Source organism: Mesocricetus auratus, unplaced genomic scaffold (genome assembly GCF_017639785.1).
Source record: "Mesocricetus auratus isolate SY011 unplaced genomic scaffold, BCM_Maur_2.0 Super-Scaffold_100003, whole genome shotgun sequence".
In the NCBI taxonomy this organism is placed as follows: Eukaryota; Metazoa; Chordata; class Mammalia; order Rodentia; family Cricetidae; genus Mesocricetus; species Mesocricetus auratus.
In genome coordinates, this window is record NW_024429188.1 from 114736452 (window position 1) to 114756646 (window position 20195).

General features: G+C 41.1%; 1 protein-coding gene across 1 annotated transcript in view; it reads left to right on the forward strand.

Moving 5' to 3' along the window:
* Positions 1 to 11837: 11837 nt before the first annotated feature.
* Positions 11838 to 20195, forward strand: part of Tmem185a (transmembrane protein 185A) — a 36738-nt gene continuing 28380 nt past the window's right edge. The window contains exon 1 of the mRNA XM_005086275.4: positions 11838 to 12019. Coding sequence (XP_005086332.1) covers positions 11982 to 12019 — 38 coding nt within the window. The 5' untranslated portion in view covers positions 11838 to 11981. The remainder of the gene's footprint in view (positions 12020 to 20195) is intronic.

The following is a 20195-nucleotide window of genomic DNA, read 5'->3' on the forward strand; positions in this document are numbered from 1 at the left end:
TTTCCAGCACTCACATGGAGACTTGTATCCATCTGAAACTCTGGTTCCGTGGAATCTGGTACTCTCTTCTGTCTTCTGGGGACACCAGGGTCAAGTGTGTTACACCTAACATGCAGGCACAACGCTAATACACATTATGAGCATTTAAATCTATCTTAGTAAGCAGTGCCCCCTCTCCTAACGAGAGATGCAAAAGAGGCCCTGTCTAGGAGTTCTAGGACTCACACTGCCATAATCCCACCACACGGGTCAGGAGTCCCTTGCAGAGGCTGGGGATAAACTATGCCCTGCATGTGCTGTGTTCATCTGTAACTCTAGTGCCAGCACAGGACTCCTCTCTGCACAGATGGTTTTTCTGTTTTGAGGTGATGAGGATCCAACCTCCGTAGTTGTGTTATCCAAGTGCTCAATCATTGACATCCCAGCCTGAGTCCTCCATGCTAAGTCCACCAGACACAGCAATGGCTCAGAGCGGTTTTCCCTTCTCTCAGTCATAAGTCGTTCACACCTCCAAAGGGCCTGCCTGGTCCTGGTTAATAATTTCTAACACCTGTAAGAGCCTTGCCTTACACCACTGACGTGAAACTAATCATCCTAGGGGACTGCTCTGCAGACTTCCTGTGCTTATATTTGTGATCTAAAGGGAATTCTCACTTTCATCCATACAGGGCTATCTCTTGAACTTGATGTTGTCATGGAAAAAGGGTGGATAACCCTTTTCTTACATCTGTCTGCTACCACAGGTCCTTCCACAGAGCTGGAGCTCACATGCTCAGTGGAGGTTTGGGGAAGACCTTGCATTCACCTCCCTATAGCTTCCATTTTCACTAGTTAAACAGAAAAGGAGACTAAAACTAGAAAGAATTTTTAAAATTTTATTGTTTTTTCATGAAAATGACAAGTTCTTTCCCATTGCCAGAGTAATTGCAAATTAGACATCATCATTCTCAACTGTTTACAAAATGATAAAATTCTTCTAACATGGACCAACACAGTTGGTCAGTTACAAATTATAATCACAAATTTAAGACATTGGCACTATTGAATCCTGTAGTAGAAAAACCATCAACATTTTGAAATAACAAGAATTCCCAAGTCACCCATGAGCGCAAGAAGAATTTAATGGTTCATACTGTAGTCCCACCAGCACTCTGATGAGGGTTCAAGTCCTTAGATCTCTGACTCTGCCTGATCTGGTGGTGTTGGTTGGAAACTGCCAGCGCCCTAGAAGGTGTGCTGCTCAGGGCAGTAGTATCATCTGCTGGGCGATTCAGGCCTAGATCCTCTGCATCTCATCTCTCAAAGCGTCCACATACCTGGAAGGGTAGGATCTGGGATCCCACCTAACTATGCTGGCAAAAAAACCTCAAGATTTTCATCTTGGTGGTTTCCGCATGGGCCCTGGGCCCCCACAGAAAGTCGTAGCTAGCAGGATGGCTGTCTGGCACCTGCCTGTACTCCAGGTATCCTTCCTGCACAAAATGCTCAGTGATGAGTCTCCTGGGCTCCCTGTATATGAAATAATCCCTCCCAGCATACAGCCCCATGATACAGTCATCCATGCACCTTTCTGAAGGAGGTCTACAGACTATTTCTTGAGAGAGGTTTCCTAATGAATGCACCCTGGTCACAATTGGGGACTACCTTGCAATCACATTGTTGGACTTGAGATAACACTAGGACCTCTACACTCCTGTCAGTCCTCGCAGACCTTGGAAGAGAGTAACCAGACTCACTGAAACTTTTTATCATACTGAAGAGTTTTGTATTAACTACTCTCTCAAGGCACCTGCTAAACCTGAGATGCATCATTTTTAATATACATCCTAGGTGTATCCAGGTGTGCTCCAATTTTACAGTTGTCTCTTCTCTCAGGAAGGTGAGTTATGATGTGACGTATTATTGGCAGAGCACACAGGGAGCCCATTACTGTTATCAGAGTGGGTGTCTGTTATTTTCCAGCAATCCAGATGAACTACCATGATAAGAAGATAATGTGTGGTGGAGCCTAACACCCCCTCAAACAAGGGGCCACATAGAACCCATGTGCCTTGCTTCTTATGCCTGGCAAGCCCTGTAAGAATGACTGGCTCTCCTTTCTGCCCCAGGACTGGGTATAGGAGGTCTCAGTGATGTGACAACCCTGGTAGCAAGGTCTTCACAGGGTGCGTAAATGGAAGAGTCCCAGAAGGAGTCAGATCCCAGACATGGACCTCTCATGCTGACTGCGTGTGTCCATAGCCCAGAAACAAGGACTGTGTTGTCTGGCTGTGCCTGGGACCAGCCCTTAGAGGAACTGAATAGCAAACTTGCTTGAATTTCTTCAGGTAGGAAGGCTGGGGTCTTTGGGAAGATGAGTTGTAGTTTAAGGGGAGCCTGTCAGAAAGGACATGCCAGATGAATGCAATGCACTCAACAAGAGAAACTCCACAAATATTTTGGAGGTAAATGTTACTGAGCAAAATTTTTATCTAATCTCTATTAGCTTCTGTTAATGAGCTGAGACGGACCTGAAATGTCCCAAGGAACATAAAATACATTTTTATAGGAGAAGCTACTAGAAACACCTGACAGTCAACAAATATTCCATACACCAGTTATTGTGTCTGGTGTTTTAATGCATTTGTACATTATACCTCCCATCCAGATAAAAATGCCTATACGACACATTTTACACATGAAAAAGCAACTCATCACACAGGTTTTAATAGTTTTCCAGGATTGTTACCTAGTAAACAACAAAGATTTATCTAAACACTCTATTGTTCCCATTCTTCCCTGCCCAAGGCAAACCTGTGTCGTGTCTCAATTTAATTCTCTCTCAAGTACTGTATAATGTCTCCCAGGGAATAGAGTGATCCGTTGTGAGTCTACTGCACTATAAGACAGCCTAAATAACAATGTGAAAAGAATCTGGTGACTGTACCATACCCAGTGGAACCATCCAGAATCAACTGCTCTCTCCCTGACGTTCATGAAATTTTTTGCTCACCATGAAACCCTTTTAGCAGCAATAGGAGTTTTGACATAAAGTTCACTTTGAAACACCATATTTAGGTATGTGGTGATATGTTCTAGGAACATGTGAAAAATTACTTTCATGTTGCATGTTCTAACTCTAATTTTATAAAGAAGCTTTAAAGATCATTCCTTTGCTGCTATTATTCTGTGTACCTCTCCACATTTGTACTATGCCTAATGGCAATGATATAGGTATTCATGAAAGACCTGTCATGTAAAGCATATACGCGACTCACAGGTATATATTGGCCATCCAGACAAAAAGAAAACAAAACAAACAAAATAACACCACAGATTTCACCAATAACACCACAGATTTCACCTTAAAGGAAATAAAAGGTCATTTATTCTGAGTCAAATGAGTGACCATGACCCAGTAATATGGATTAAATTGCTCAGTAAAATGTTCTAACATGGACATAGTCATGTGAACCTCTATAATTACAGAAGAAAAGAAAGTCATTAACCAAAGTGCTTTTCAAATACACTAGTAGGAACTCTTAAGTAAGCAGGATATACCACAGAGAAATGTCTGCTGTAGGTTTTAGATGCTGTTGGATGACATTCTTAGTTGTTGAGGTTGATGAAAGCTAGTGACCTGTTACTACATTCCAAGGGTTTTATCTGCCATTTGAAAACATGGTAGGTCAGACACAGAAGTATAAATGTATGGCTACCTAGGGGACACAAGATAGCCCAAGGTAATTTTGTAATGTATTTGCAACATTCCAAATGTCATAAGCCCTAATCAATCAATCAATCTATCCACCAATCAATAAATCAGCCTTGTAATAACTTCAGCATAGTTCACAACCATGAATCAATGAGAAAACAATGTGCTGAGATGAGAGTTTATTGTAAAATCACAAAAAAGTATCATTGAATGAAGATGAACCTTCCTATAGATGTTTCTAGAATAATTCCATGGGTTTCTTTTTGGTTTTTACCTTTTGATTGTTCTTGTTAGTTGTTTTTGTTATTTTACGACAAGGTGCCATGTAGTTCAGGCTGGCCTCAAACTGGAGGATGGCCTTGAATGTCTGATTCTCCTGCCTCTACCTCCAAGTATTGAGATTACAAATGTGTACCACTGATCAGCACGGGAGTTTTGATCTGCTCCGTTTCCGACCTGGGCCATTTCACCCCTCCTTAGGCAACCTGGTGGCCCCCTGCTCCTGGGAGGTCACCATATTGATGCCTAACTCAGTGCGGACACCCGATCGGCATAGTGCACTACAGCCCAGAACTCCTGGACTCAAGCGATCCTCCTGTCTCAGCCTCCTGAGTAGCTGGGACTACAGGCGTGTGCCAAAATCCCAGGCATCAGCCTGGGAATCCAGCATGGGACTGATCAAGACCCCCCCTGAATGTGGGTGTCAGTGAGGAGGCCTAGGTAATCTATTGAGCCTTGGACAGTAGATCAGTACTCATCCCAAGTATACACACGGACTTTTGATTCCCATCCAACAATGTGAGATGCACTCTCACCCTGAACTCTTGGGGGAGGGTCTAGGCCCTGCCCTGGATGAAATGGCAGACTATGGACACCCCCATGGAGGGCCTCACCCTCCCTGGGGAAATGAGGGGATATTGGGGGGGGTTGGGGGAGGGCCCGGGAAGAGGGGAGGGAAAGGGAGAGGGACCTGGAACTGACTTGTGAAGCAACTTTGTTTCTAATCTAAATTTAAACTGAAAAATAAATTTAAAAAAAGAAAAGAAAAGAAAAAACAACAACAACAACAAAAAACAAATGTGTACCACTGCATTCAGCATTAGAGTGATTTGAAAATTAGGTATCTTCTATTTGAAGTATCTGTCACCTAGCTGGAAAGTAGGCATTTGGGAAAGAGAGGAATTTCCAGGCATATATTCCTCTGAGAAATGAATATTTTATCATAGCAAATCATATTAGTTGCTTTTTGTTGATCAACTACTACATAACCATTCATGATTTCCTCCTTAGTGTCAATAGAACACAATGGCCCAGATAGACCAAATCCCTGCTGTAACCGAAGTTCCCCACTGTTGTGATCACAGTCAGCCTCCACACTAAGCACAAGCTAAGATTTCTGCTAATGTTAACATGCTGAGGCCATGCTTTTGGTGGTCATGCTGAGGGTTAAACCATTAATGTCACCTTCCCGGGGTGACTATGAAGCTTTGCTTTCTGTGGTTGATGAGAAAGATGGAATAGGAGTATCTTGTCAGCCACCCAGAGAGCCTGCTAGCACCATCTATAGTGTTCCCATAAGACCATGACATTCCCATATGGGAGCTTCAAGTAGACTAAAGACGTAGCAAATAATGGAGTAGTGGTCACTAGCCCTGTAACAGTAGAACACTCTCCCAGATACAATTTAGGAATTAGACAGGAGCTAGACAGGACAGGACTTTAATATCCTAAAATGGCCCTGAAGAATGCCAAGAGGGTCAGGAGGAACATTTGCCAGATCCATATCAATTTTCCTTGGCTGGTCTGGGGAGGGATGTGAGGACCAGAGGTAAGCTGGAGCTTTGGAGAAGGATAAATGAAGTGATCATAGAAAAATAAGGTCAGGTCCCTATATGACTCCAGGATTGAAGTAAGGACCCTGGTAGATAAAAATATATCACATGATATTTAGACAACAGTTACAGAAAATGCTCATTAAGAAGGCTAGGGTTGCCAGAGCTATAATAGCCAGGATGCTCACTGTGGCCCACTGTCTTTGGGGGACATTTCCAGCATCTAGTGTCATGCACATCAATTTCCTGGATGGACCTGTACCATCCAGGAATGACCTGCTCAGAGTAGAGCAGGTAAGAGCCTCCTTCCTTCATGACCACCAAAGAAAGATGCCGAGACTCTCTGGGTGCCCCAGGGCAGTTATGTGACACCTTGAAACCATAACCATGTGCATTTAAAATGCATATAGATGGTTTTCCTTTGTGTATGTGCCCAGATTTCCCTTTTCTCAGAATATGGTCATATTGGATTAAAGATCCATTCTCATGACCTCATCTCAACTGCAAAGTACCTACTGTCAAATAAGGTTGCTTTCACAAGTATTATGAGCTGGAATTAAGACTTCAATTAATCTGTTTAGAAGGAACATTTTCATCCTGTAATATTATCCAAGTTTATACACAGTAGGTGACTAATACTAGCCTTCTCTCCAAGACTGTAATATGACTGGGACTGAGTCAGTATGTATCATACAGTTCATATGTACATTAATGGAGGCAGTTGTTTTTACCATTCAAAATATGTTATTAAATTGATGGCTCATCTCCCATCTCAGAATTGTGCAAACATGTTATAAGTTGTTCTATACCGAGGGAAATAGGTCCATCAGGAAAATGCTTGCTGCACAGCATGATGACCTGGTTTGGACCCTCTGCATCCATGTAAGAAGAAAGCTAGGCATGGTGGTGTGTGCTTATAATGCTAGTTTTATGTAGGCAAATATGGGAAGAGCCCTGAAATTTGCTGACCAGCTAGTCATTCCTATTCAATGAGTTCCAGGTTAATTCAGACATCCTTTATCAATAAATAAGGTGGAGAGTAGTAGGGGAAAACATCTGATATTGACCTTTGGCCTTCATATGTGTGACCACATAAATGTATACACACTCACACACATGTGTACATACCAAATACATATATGCCCATGCATACACCACAGACACTTTAAAAGTAAGCTATCCTATAGTAAAAATAAAAAGCTGCTTTGTGTCCATGGCCTGAAAGAACCTGGTAGAAAAACAGGAGTGGGTGTGCCTAGACATAAAGTCTACAGCTTCTAGAAACTATGGAAGAAAAGAAGAGGTGTGACACCCAATTCATTTCACAGAATTCTTGAGTATCAATTGTGTGGAAAAGCTTCAGAGCTGCAAGGATGTGGCAGGAGGCATCAGATTTCCTGAGCTGAGTCTTCAAGGAACAGAGACCTAGCACAGTACAAGCAAGACTTCATGTGGGTTATTTTGGGTAGGAGCTGGCTGCTCTAGGGGACAGAAAAAAAAGAAACCAAGTCCAGGACATCAAAGGACTCCAGTATAGATATAATGGATACAGTAACTAAATGATTTACTTGAATTACAAATTCTTCTGTGCCTGTGTTTGTACACTGAATTTAGCATAGCTTAATTATGGATAATCATAAGAGGAAAACAATTTTGTGATAAGCACTCAGATTCCAGACTTGGTGGCTTGCTGGAAAAGATGTTGCAGACACCTTTCCCCCACGATTATTTCCTCAAGCTGTTTTAGGAACTGTTTAGGCTTGTGGCTAAAGGTTGTTGTTCATTCAAGTGCCCCTGTCCATGTGGCTGATGTTCAGCTATTGCTGCTCAGAATTATTTTCTGACCTAATAAACATAGGAAAACCTAGGGTAGGTGCAGATAATTGTTTCCTCTGTTTTTAGTTTCCTTTTTACTTTTCCCAGCCTGAAATCTCATTTGTCCTTTCATATTCAACTCATCAGTTCTCAAGTTCTGGAAGCTCAGCCACAATGCTGTTTTTGATTATTCATTTCTGTTTGTTCCCACTGCCTCCTACAGCATCTGGCATATTGCAGATGGTTTAGAAACCATATTATGGATGAAACAGACTGAAGGAATAAAGGTTATAGGATAACCTTCCTTAAAGAATGCTTACAGAAAATAAAGGGGAGGAGGGGACATAAATCTAATTCTAGGCAGAAGGTCCCAAAAGAATATGACAGTGGGGGTGGTTAAAGGGATACTGAGAAATGAGATCAAGATGGGGATGAGAACAAAAGCAAGTTGTATGTGAATCTAGTCAAAGACCTCTGGTAGCCCTGTTCATCCTGTTTTCTGTAGAAAGTAGTGGAAGCCCTGAGTAAATACCATGGGCACAATCACGTCAATGACTTCAATGCCTCAGCCTCATGGGAGTGGCAAAGCCTTCCCCGGGTGTGGCTCAGAGGGATTGTAAAGCTTTCTTGAAGGTTTTCTAGCAAACTACTGAGCAGTATGTACAAACTCTAGCAACTACAGATTCTTCTTTTCTAGCTGTTTACAGCCTGTGACTGCTCACCAACAGAGACCTGGGACTGTATAACCCTACCCCTATGCTATACCATAGTAAGTGCCCTACATCAGAGTGCACACGTGTCGGTCCTTTTCATCATTCCCTTTCAGCCCCTAGTCAAGATTTCAGAGCCCAAGCAGTGCTGGATGTAGCAGTCTTCCCTTTATGTTTGGGTATGTTCATTTGACCTTGGCATTACAGAGACAGAGCCCAAGAATAGAAGTTCCCTAGATCCTATCCTCCCCATCTACTTGAGAAGGCTTTCTAAAACCTTTGGCAGCTGGGAAAGAAAGTTTAGAGAGGACACAAGGAGGGCCATGTTGGCTCTGAAGGTCCAGGTCCACTATTATTCCCAATAGAAAAACAGCCTCTGATCCTTCAGTAAGTAGGAAATCCTACCTATTGAGGGTTGATGATCATAGCAGTTGGTGATCTACCTTCTTTTGGTGTTGTTCTGGGTAGAAAAATGTCCACTGGCTCTTAAGAACTCTCTTGTCCTCTCTAAGGATCTTCTGGTTACAAGTCCTAAAAGAAGTTTCCCTAAGTTGGTTGCTACTTATAATCTCTGGGAGAAGACAAAGGAATAGTTGCAGATGCCATCACAACTATAGGTACTTTCATCCCTTCCACTGACCTCCCAACTCCTCTTCCAGATTGTCAAGTTTTCGAATAGAGTTCTGTGGTCTATCAAACTTCTGTTGTCCAGACCCCAGACACAACCACCTCACAGGGAGGTCTCAAAACAAGAAAATTTACAGGTTATGAAAATCACACTAAACTCAGGAACAAAAGGTTCTCTTAGGAAAATGTATGTTGCACTTCTAAAAACAAAGTCTCTCTATGCATCTCATGCTGTTCTGTAACTTGATATGTAGGCCAGACTGACTCTGAACTCTCAAGAGATCTACCCATCTCTGCCTCTTGAGTGCTGATATTAAAGGTGTGTGCCACCACATCTGGCCTAGGTTGCTTTTTGTAAACGGACAAAGTCCTAGTGTCTGCAGCAATTCTCTAGTCAGTAGCACTTACGGTGGGACTTTAGGGAACATAGGATAGATCTGTCTTGGGCACTGGTATCTCTGTGTCCTTGTCTGAAAGAATTTGTCAACTTATCCCCCAGGATAAATCAACCATCTTTAATAGGTCCGAGAATTGGTTCCATCTGTCACTTTTCCCACTGAATTTCGTGGCAAAACTAGTGTTTAACCCAAGTCTTCTACATCTATACACTTTCCATTCTACTAATGGATCCCAGGGAAGAACCCCTGGTAGCATGGATATCAAAGCCACAAACAAAAGCTTCCTTCCACCAATCCAGGTCTCTTAAGTGTCATAATGCAATATGACTCTCTTCTTTAGGTCTCTGATCTTCATAAGTTTGTCATGGAGGACTGGGTATCTAGCACATTTGAGGCAGGCAAGGCAATTTTTCCCCTCTTGAAGACTGAATATCAAAGCTTTGTGTAGTCCAATTATTTCAGTATTTTAATTATTTTCTCATGTAACTTGGCTTGTCTAAGTAAAAGAACATAATGACAACAGTTGGTATATTTTTGTCATGGTATTCAGGGCAGGATAGATGTCCTCGTGGCCTACCTAGAGGGAACTACAAAAATTGAATTTATGAGCCGATAGAAAAGTGTCTCAGTTGCAGGAGTACCAAAGAATTCACCAAAAGTAGCATTTGGACTCTAAGCAATTTGCCTGGCCACTTCCCATGAAGATTTTGAGAAAACTGTGATACAATCTATTCAAACAGCTGACAAGCTGTTTTCTTGATGTCTGCTTGAGGTGAAACCATCAGGAAATAAGATGATGCTGGCTATTCTGTACATTGGCAGTTAACTTTTGTTAACAGTGTAACCTCTGGTTTGCTGGAATGTTGTTCCATCTTTGTTCCTCCATCTTCACTAGCAAGTTTTTACAGGGCACATTATGCAAGCTTCTCTATGCTTCAGCTTTTCTGTACTTTTCTACTCACTGGGAGAGTCATCAGGAATAAACACTGGGCATCATCTGGAGGATGGCCAGAGAAGGTGGTGTAGTTCTTTTTTGTCTGGCTAGCCAGCTCACAAATAACCACTCACAAATAACTACGTGGAGACTCCTTATTAGTTATGAAAACTTGGCAGATGGTTTAGGCTTGTTTCTTTCTAACTAGCTCTTATAACTTAAATTAACCCATATTTTTTATTAAACTACATTCTACCATGTGGCTTTTTTTTTGGTTTTTACAAGACAGGGTTTCTCTGTATTGTTTTGGAGGCTCTCCGTCCAGCCCTGCCTCGAACTCACAGTGATCCGTCTGCCTCTGCCTCCCGAGTGCTGGGATTAAAGATGTGTGCCACCACCACCCGGCTACCATGTGGCTTTTACCTCTATCCCATTTTGTGTGTCTGACTCATTCTGTATCTGACTGGCTTCTCAGCTCTTCCTCTTCCATTGTCTTCTTTATCTGAAAATTCTTCCTAGCTATTGACCGCTCAGCTTTTTATTAAATCAATCACAGTGACATATCTTCACACGGTGTAAAGAAATATTCCACATCAGAGTGAATCAAAATTTCTGAGAGAGAGTCATGGTGCTTCAGCAACTGGATGTTTCATTCATGTTGCTCACTCATGAACTACTCATATAATAATATCTATTTTTCAGTGGGTGTTATGGAACATAATTACCACTCGGGGACTGTTTTCAAGTTTCCAGAAGATGACACATCATGGCAAAGTAGCTTCCCCTGGTGCTAACCAACATAAAATTGTCATTCATGAAATTCAGCTATTGTAGGAAAAAGTATGACTATTACCCATAATGACTCCAGATTAATCTTAAGGTATTGCTGTGCTCATGAAAACAAGAACAACAACTCTTAAATTGGCTAGAAGTAAAGATGGTAGACTAAGTCCTCTGTTATGAGGTTGTACCATTCTTGGATTTGGAAAGCAAATTGAATCCTTTAAAAAGGTTGGCACTTAAAATAACAAAACCATTCTTTAGACATCTAACATACAGTAGGCTATATGCATTATGCATGAGCTCTCTGAAATTTCCTAACCTAGGTGGAAAAGTAGGTTTTATTTTGCATCTCCATTTTGCAGAGGAGAAAATCTGAGCCTCCAAGATGTTAACTTGCTTAATAAGATGAACCTAGAAGTTATAAATAGTATGGCTGGGAGTGGGAATGCCCTATTTGAATCCACCACAGTCCAAACAGGAGCTAAAGAGACTCTGAACTAGATTAGGATAAGGATTAGTTTCACATCTCCAGTTTGGGCACCCCGATGAATAGACCTGTTGCTAGTCAGTGGGGATCCAGGATGGGGAGATGGTTACAGGGTAGATGACTTTGGAGTAGGGTAATGTGAATTTGGAATTGTCTGCATATCTGGGTAGGCTTGGGGCATGGGAAGGAAGTTAATATGCAAACTGGATTTCCTGATAACCTGGCAAGTCTCAGTCAATTTGGGGGAAACCCCCAAACCTTGTTACAGGTCTGGGTGACAGGTAGCCAAGGTGACAGGTGTCTGTGATGATCCCACTTCAGGACTCCAGTTTGGCGTTCTCCCTCCTTAAGGGCTTCCTTCCACCTAGTCAGCGCTCCCCACCCTCGAAGTTCTCCATCCCTTCCCTCCTCTTTTTGCAGTCTGTCTGCCTGGCAGGCCGGTACTGGGGAGCAAAGAAAAGCACAGCCAGTCAGCCTGTAACCTGCCTGTCTGGCGAGCTCGCGGACGCGGCTTAGAGCGCATGCGCGCCCCAGCTACGGAAGCCGGAAGGAGTGTCAGAGGCGGTTGGTTGCTCCGGTTTCTGCCGGCGGAGGCGTTGGCAACGCGGCTGGCTTTGGCAGCATGAACCCGCTGTGAGGCGCAGGCTTCGCGTCGTGGGGGGCGGGGGGAAGAGGAGGACGCCTTGGTGAAGTTCTCCGCCATGAACCTGAGGGGCCTCTTTCAGGACTTCAACCCGAGGTGAGGCGCTTATGTTGGCGGTGCCAAGCGGGGGCTTAGGTTTGGGCAGCGGCTGGGAGAGGCGATGCGGTCGCGGTGCTGCAGCCTGAGGACTCAGGCACTGGCCTGAGGCTCCTCTCGGCTGCCAGCTGCTCTCGGGAAAGCAGTGTCGGCCTCAGAGTCGGTTTCTCCGCTTCTTCCTCCCACACCAACTGGAGCCAATCAGTCGTGGCCCAAGTTGCCCAGCTTGGAGCTGTGTCCTCTTGGAGGGAAGCCCATTTCTCTCCATCCGTCCTCTTTCCTTAGTATTCCAACTTCTCCGTCTCGATTTCTCTTTTTCCCTCACCGCTCTTCCTGCCCCCATTCTCTGTGTCAGGGCCATCTCACTTGACCCTGACAACCCCTCAGCCACGTTCCCAGATGTTTCCTCTAATTCCAGCCCTTGGGGTTTTCCTTGGATTTATGCCTGTCCGCCGTTTCTTTGCTTATTTATCGAACTGATAACTGAGATACTGAAATTTTAGAGTCGTTGCCAGGGTATGGTAAATCTTACATAATACATTTGGGGGTGAACCTGATCGTTTCCATACGCAGTTTCTTAGCCTTCACTGTAAGTTTATTCTCAAGTAGTAGATACTGCCATTCTTATTTCCCAGACTTGAAGTACCCAATGGGTGGAGAAAACACTGGCTAAAGTATAAATCTCTGTCTCTGCACTTGCCAAACTGTTGTAAAGGTGTTCCCTCAGCGGGGCTGTGAGCTCCCAAAGCAGAAATCATTTCCTGATTGTCCCCTTCCATAGCACCTCCCACCCACCCCATCTGACATATAGTAAACACTTACAAAACGTCATTGCAAGTAAACTGAGTCAAGACCTAGATTGGAGACCAGGCTGTAGGTAACCAAGTGATTCTTTGCTCTTCTTTAATAAGCTGTGAGATGAGTTCACTGATCTCTTTAAGTCCATTACTATGTAAAAGGAGTATCTGTGCATTTATTTGCACGTAGGAAGACAGGCACTTAAGTAAGCTAGTCTTGCTGCAGGTTCTAGGTCCTATGCTAGGTATCTAAGATGCTTGTCAGTCCCAGCCTGGAAGTGAAGGGAGGGTTGATAGATGATTTACTTTATTGTGCATTCCTGAACTTTTCCATCCCAGTGGAATCACTTTCATGGCTGTTTGTTGGACAAGAAAGGAACTGGAGTGAGAGGGAGAGGGAACTATTTGGAGTTCAGTCTCCTTGAGGGTGGTAACATTTGAAATTATTAAGCCACTGGTAGTGACTAGGTGCTCTTATTTGTCTTTGTGTTCATATTCTTGCCTTGGTCTGTTGTCATCCCTGTTGGCCTTGAAGATATTCTGCAGAGAGGAGTTCATTTAGAGTAAGTAAACTGTAGTTTTTCCCTCTGCTGCTCCTAGGAGCTAGGGTTTGTCTGTAGGACAACTGTGATGTTATTGAAGCTCGGCACATCTTGTGTATTTTCATTGTTTGGAGAGGATGAAAAGAAAGAAATAAAGGCTGAATTGTTTTGTGTCCTTGGGCAACTCACTTGTCTGTCAGTTTCATCTGTAGAATAAGTATAATTTTTCACAAGGTTATTGAAACTGAATTAATGACTGATTGTAGTGTTACAAACAGGAAGTTCTGTGGCTTGTTTATTATGGATGAGCTAGTCCAGAAGCTGCAAGGTGACGTTCCAAGTTACCCAAGAACTGTGAAAGCAAATAGTGGTCCACTGATAATTCTCTTAAACAGTTTTTCCTGTAGTGTGTTTTTTCCTTCTGAAAATAAGTCTGAAAGTTATAATGAAATACTTTGAAGAGATTTATAATGATCAGCACCACACTTATTAGTGATTGAATTCTAAGTGGAGTAAAATGCATCTCTCTCTGAAAAAAAATTAAAGTTTTTTTTGTAGCCCACCATTGTCATAATTCAATGTTATTAGTGGGAAGGAACAGTGTTAGCTTACAGATGTTTCAAGAATACAATGGCCAGGCATATTATCACCTGGTGGAGTTTCGTGTATTGTGGATAATCTGGTTTCTGACATTGTGTTTTAATCTTGCTCCATTCTGGCAAAAGCTGTTCAGACATCTGAAGAGCAAACTGAGGGGTGTTGACAGGAAAACACACTGTGCTAATGATCTTACATCTTTGTGCTGCTGTCTTGTTCTCTGTCTTCTAATTCTAAACTAATTTATGTATGTTCTCCTTACTCCATGACTTCATTATACCTACTTATTTAATAGGGATGATTCCTTCTCTCCTTGTCTTGGTTAACTCTTATTTATCATTGAAATCTCTGTTCACTTGGTAGTTGCTGAAAGAAGTTGTTCTGGCTTCTCCACCCCGGTCCACTACTCTTTGTTTGCACAGACTCTATAGAACACTATAGTACCCCTTTAGAGCACTTATCAGTGCCCTCACATTTGTCTCTCCCCTACTGAAACTCAAGCTGTGTGGGACCAAAGCCATGCCTTTTATTACTGTTGTTTATATGCACGAGATAATAGCTGGCTCTGTAAGTATTTGTGAAATGAATGATAACTCACCAGAGCTCTTAGGAACAGTCTAGGACTACTTTCAATGACTGCTTTCTTGCTGGTTGTATAGACTTAATATTTTTTCTTTTCTGTATGTCCCTTCAGAGTGCAACTGTTCCATTGACAGTAAAAGCGAATTGCTCAGGAGATTAATTGTGTATCACAGAAATAGCCACTGTTATGGCTTGGTGGTTCCTACCCTGCAAGTCTTAGAATTGAATATTGCAAATTTTCTAGAAATGGTAGGAACAAAGAATGATTCAAAAGTGTTTAGCACCTAGCTGTGAAGAGCTGACAGCTGTCCCTCTACCTGTTTCCATCTGCCACAGAACTGGTTGATCATGAACATCTTTTCATAATTGCCTTTTAGTTACATGAGTTAAACTTCTTGAAACATACTATGTTTACCAAAAATCCTTCTTTACTGCCTGAAGCCTCTAATACCTTTATATATTAAGCAGACTATTAGAAGTATACAAAAATGGAAGACTGATTCCAGAATGTCCCTTGGAGGTAGAGATTTGGGTGTATGTGGCTTTAAGTGAGCATCATCACAAGGCCTCAGAGTTGTCTATTCTTTAGTTAGAGTTATTTGTTAGAGAAGGCCCTTCAGCCCTGGTAGTCATACAGCAATAGAAGGCTGTGAAAACTCTACTTGGCCTATTGGCTCCTGATAGAAGTGTGGTGTATCCCTTGGGTATCCTAGACTGGAACAAAGACTGAAAAATACCTTTTGTGGGGAGTGTTCCTTTATTTGGACATGTAATAATAATGAAGTACATTATCTTTGTAAACTTCTTGTGTACTTCATCTTTTAAAACTATTCCTTAGTCTTTGTACATTGTCTTTCATTGGAAATCAGGAAAAAATGAATATGATTGCTGGTGGAAGTTCACTAAAGGCCTCTGCAGGCACCAGGTATTCACATGGTGTACAGATATGTATGCAGGCAACACCCCATTCATACAAAACAGTTTTTAAAAGAATTATTTAAAAATAGAGGGCAGCATAGTATGGTCACTGCAGATAATGTGTGTGTTCCAGACCCCCTGAATGAGGATGTCAGTTTGGAGGTCTGGTTAATCTATGGGGCCTCTGGTAGTGGATCAGTATTTATCCCTAGTATACGAATGTACTTTGGGAGCCCAATCCACATAGAGGGATACTCTCTCAGCCTAGACACATGGAGGAGGGTCTAGGCCCTGCTCCAAATGATATGACAGATTTTGAAGATTCCCCATGGAAGGCCTTCCCCTCCCTAGGGAGCAGAAAGGGGGATGGGATAGGTGTCCAGTGGGGGGCAAGGGAGGAGGGAGGGAGAGGAAACTGAGATTGACATGTAAAAGAAGATTGTTTCTAATTTAAATTTCAAAAAGAGGGAAAATACATGCTGTTGGAGTTAGGCTATAGTTCAGCAGTAGACCACTTATCTAACATGTGCAGGACTTTAGGCTTGATTCTCTCCAGCACTGTGAAAAAAAGAGTACATAGTGTTAGTTACTCCAGATAATCCTTACAGATTGCATTTTTAAAATACAAGTCAGTGATCTCTCAGTATGAGTGTATTGTCATTATTGATAATGGATTACTGCCTGAATGCCTGCACATCTGTTGTTGGGGCATATAAAGCCACTGATATAATATTATCTTGACTTTTACTGATTAATAGTTGTTAATAATACTATGATTTATGAGCATCCTGCATGTGCCAACACAGTATTGGCACTTTATTTTTCATTATCCTTATTCTTTACAATACCCCCACATATCAGATAACAGCCTCATGTTATTTTATTTTCTAAGTTTAATACATTTTTTGTTTATTGATTCTTTTGGGGGGGTACACATATGACACAGGTGCAAATGGATGTCAGAGAAAAACTTGTAGTAGTCAGTTCTCTTCTTCCAGCATGTGGATCATAGGGACTAAATTCAAGTCATCAGGACAGTGGCAAGTGTCTCTCTCTGGCCCCAAAGAGTTTTATTTTAGAGAGTCTGGACTTCTCTAAAGTCAGACGAGCAGTTACAAACCAAATCAGGTTTCTAAAGCAGATCGGGTTTCTTCTGAAGCTTTCTGATCCACCCTACATGCCACTTCCTTCTATGACAGAGTATGTCCAGTATACTGAAGGGCCATGTTTTATTACAGCAACTGAACACTAAAACAGAGAGCTTTTATTTAGGAGTTGTAAAATGATTATACAAAGCAGACCTTATCTTGGTATTTATATATCCAAATAAACATTATCATTCAAAGAAGTTAGGAAAATAAACTATACCCATTCCATTGCCCAGAGCCTTTGTTAATATTCTAGAATGCCCTTTAGAGTCAGTTTTACAAATCATTTAAGAAAATCTGTAATGGTGCATTATAGTAATCATTTTTGAACCAAAATACTGCCACCTCATTTGACCACATATTCACCAAATTTGCCTCTGTTGCATTTTTCCAGTTTCCAGAACTCAAATCCACTCTCAGCAAAGATTTGGCACTATTTATTATTTCCAAAATAATGTACTTCAGGTTCTTAAGGCACTTCTGAGAGGAATGTTCTCAAGGTGATTTGAGCAATGACATAGTGGAATTAATGTTTTACTTCAATGGGAACAATCAAAGGATGTATGTTCTATTTGCATGTATAATTTGTGGTTTTAGAAATATTGCCATTAGCCGGATCTCTGAGTTCGAGGCTGGGCTGGACCGACAGCCTCCAAAACAATACAGAGTAACCCTGTCTCGTAAAAAAACAACAACCAAAAAAAGAAATATTGCCATTAATTGATAACTTACATACATAGTTTTTATTGGCTGTGATTTCTTTGAGGGTCAGGATTTTAAGCCACTGAATAAATGTGCTGAATGAATATATGTTAAGTACAAACTGGCATAAACTATTGGAAAATTCTGTTGTAGGAAGGATGCAGTTTATTGGGAATTAAGTTTACTAATATTATGCTATGACTTCCTGATTGCTTTGCTTAGTGATGGGTCATAAGTGTACAAAGTAACTAAAAATTTCAGGTAGAGATCTTTACTGAATTTTAGGTGTAGATGCTGCATAACTAATAATATATGAGCATTTATAACTGATAGTTAAACTATGAACCGATAGTCAGGAAAATTATTACCAAATGTGGTTTTTATAATGTGTCTCTTCAATAAAATTACAAAACCAATATATGAAATAACTATTTGCACAATGTTTTCACTTACCTTTATCTTAATGAATTGATGTCTAATAAATTAGATGAGATAAGTTGGAAGTAAGAAACTTGAGTTCCCATTTTCTAACTGGCCTGGACTCTTTCTAGTATTAAGAAAGATTTGTTTTCCTCTGCATTTTGTACATACATATACATACATAAATATATACATACATACATACTAGTTAGGTGCTATTAAACATTTTTCATCTTAATAAAATTACTTAAAATTTCCACAAAAACATTCCTAGTTTGGTAATAAAGTTTTTAGTCCTTTTAATAGTTTGTGAAAATATCAATAGTTTGTCCGTTGGAGCCAGTTTCTCAAGCCATAAGCAGGAATATGTAACCTAGAGTATGGTGTGTATGCATGTATATGTGTGTGGATAGGGAGTAGTTTACTTGCACCCTTATATACCTGTATTCATACTTTACTTAAGCTAGGAGATTTTACAGGTGAAACCCAGTGGGTCTAAAAAGAGTCCAGTGTCATTCTTTTAATTTGAAGAAAACAATATTTAAAACTTTGATACTTAGAGTCAGCTCTTCGGTGTCTATTCATGAACCTGACCAGTAAGTTCCTTATACATTTCTGAAAGGACATTAGCTTTTGTGGCCAGGCCCAGTGTTAAGACACTAATGTTACTAATTCAGACGTGGGTGATATAACTCCATTTTAAAGGCATTTGTTTGGTTTGAATGTAGCACCAAACTTTTGTGTTTTGGAAAGTTAATCCTCAAATTAGCATCTTGAAAATTTTTACTATTTTTATTTTATCAGTATGAGTATCTTGCCTGCATTTAAGTCTATGCACCGCATGCATGCAGTACCCACAAAGGACAGAAGAGGGCATTTGATGCCCTGGAACTGGAGTTATAGAAAGCTGTCAGTTGTCATGTGGGTGCTGGAAACCAAATGTGAGCCCTGTATGAGAACAGAAAGTGCTCTTAACTACTGAGCCATCTCTCTAGCCCTTTAAATGAAAATTTGATAGCATTTAGAGGTAACTGAGAGATTATTAGGATACTACATACTTGTATTTTAAAATGCCAGCTTCAGAAGAATGAAAAAACACAATAATTTCATTTTATCTTGGCACTTGGGTATAAAACTAGTTTGATTCTTCATGTGATGAGTTGAGAAGAACATTAAGTCTGTAGTAGATACAACAGTGATTGAATGGAGAAAAACACAATGGTGTGCCTGATTTTAAAGCTATTTTATACATGGGATACTTCATTTAGAAGATGTGATAGTGTCTTTGGAAAACATCATGTTGAAAATGCTAGAGGTGTACCTGACATTTCAAGGAAAAACAGCTCATGATACTTTTAAAAATAGGTAAACTCTGAATTTTATAGGAAAATGAGATTTTTGTCAAAAGCTATTTAAAAAGCTTGGACACCCTCTCAGCATTTAAACCAATTGAATAAAGTAGGTAGTTATAATTCGTGTGTTTGCTCTTGTATAGTGAAATATATACTATAGGAAAAATCTTCATAATGTAGTGAACAGATATTTCCTATCAACTTTCATAGTATTGTACAGCTATGCAGGAATTAAAGAGATACTCAACGTAGAAGAAAGACCAATGGATTTTAACATAGCAGAGTACAAATAGTTCCCTGATGAGATTTCAGACTTATTGAAGTTCTCCTTTCTCCTCTAAGAAACCACCACTTTTAGCTGGGTGGTGGTGGCTCATGCCTTTAATCTCTGTAGGCAGAGGAAGGTGGATCTCTGTGAGTTCGTGGCAAGCCTGGTCTACAAAGTGAGTCCCAGGACAGCCAGGACTGTTAAGAAACCCTGTCTTGGAAGAGAGAGAGAGAGAGAGAGAGAGAGAGAGAGAGAGAGAGAGAGAGAGAGAGAGAGAGAGAGAGAGAGGGAGGGAGAGGGAGAGGGAGAGAGAGAGGGAGGGAGGGAGGGAGGGAGGGAGAGAGGGAGAGAGAGAGAGAGAGAGAGAGAGAGAGAGAGAGAGAGAGAGAGAGAGAGAGAGAGAGAGAGAGAGAGAGAACCACTGTGGCTGGAAAGATGGTTCAGAGATAGTTCTACTGCTTTTGTAGAGGACCATATTTCAATACCCAGTACCCTATCAAGGTGGCTCACAACTACCTGTGACACACATAATTTAAAATAAATAAACGTTTTCAGAATAGAAAAGTAACCACCATGCATTGAGTTGAAATATGATATTGAATTCCCACCATTATCTGAAGGACCTATTAAAATACTCATTTATTTTTGAACTGTGTATTTCTGGAAAGCCAGGTATTCTTCATATACTTGAATTAAAACAGCATACTCCCGTAGGATAAATGAAATATGGATCTCATAATTTGGGGTGACTTCTGTGAATCTAGACACTTCACATTTTGTAAACCTATAGAATTGATGCTACATACTAAATATGTGAGGTTTTAGAATGCAGTTTTAGAAATAGGTGATT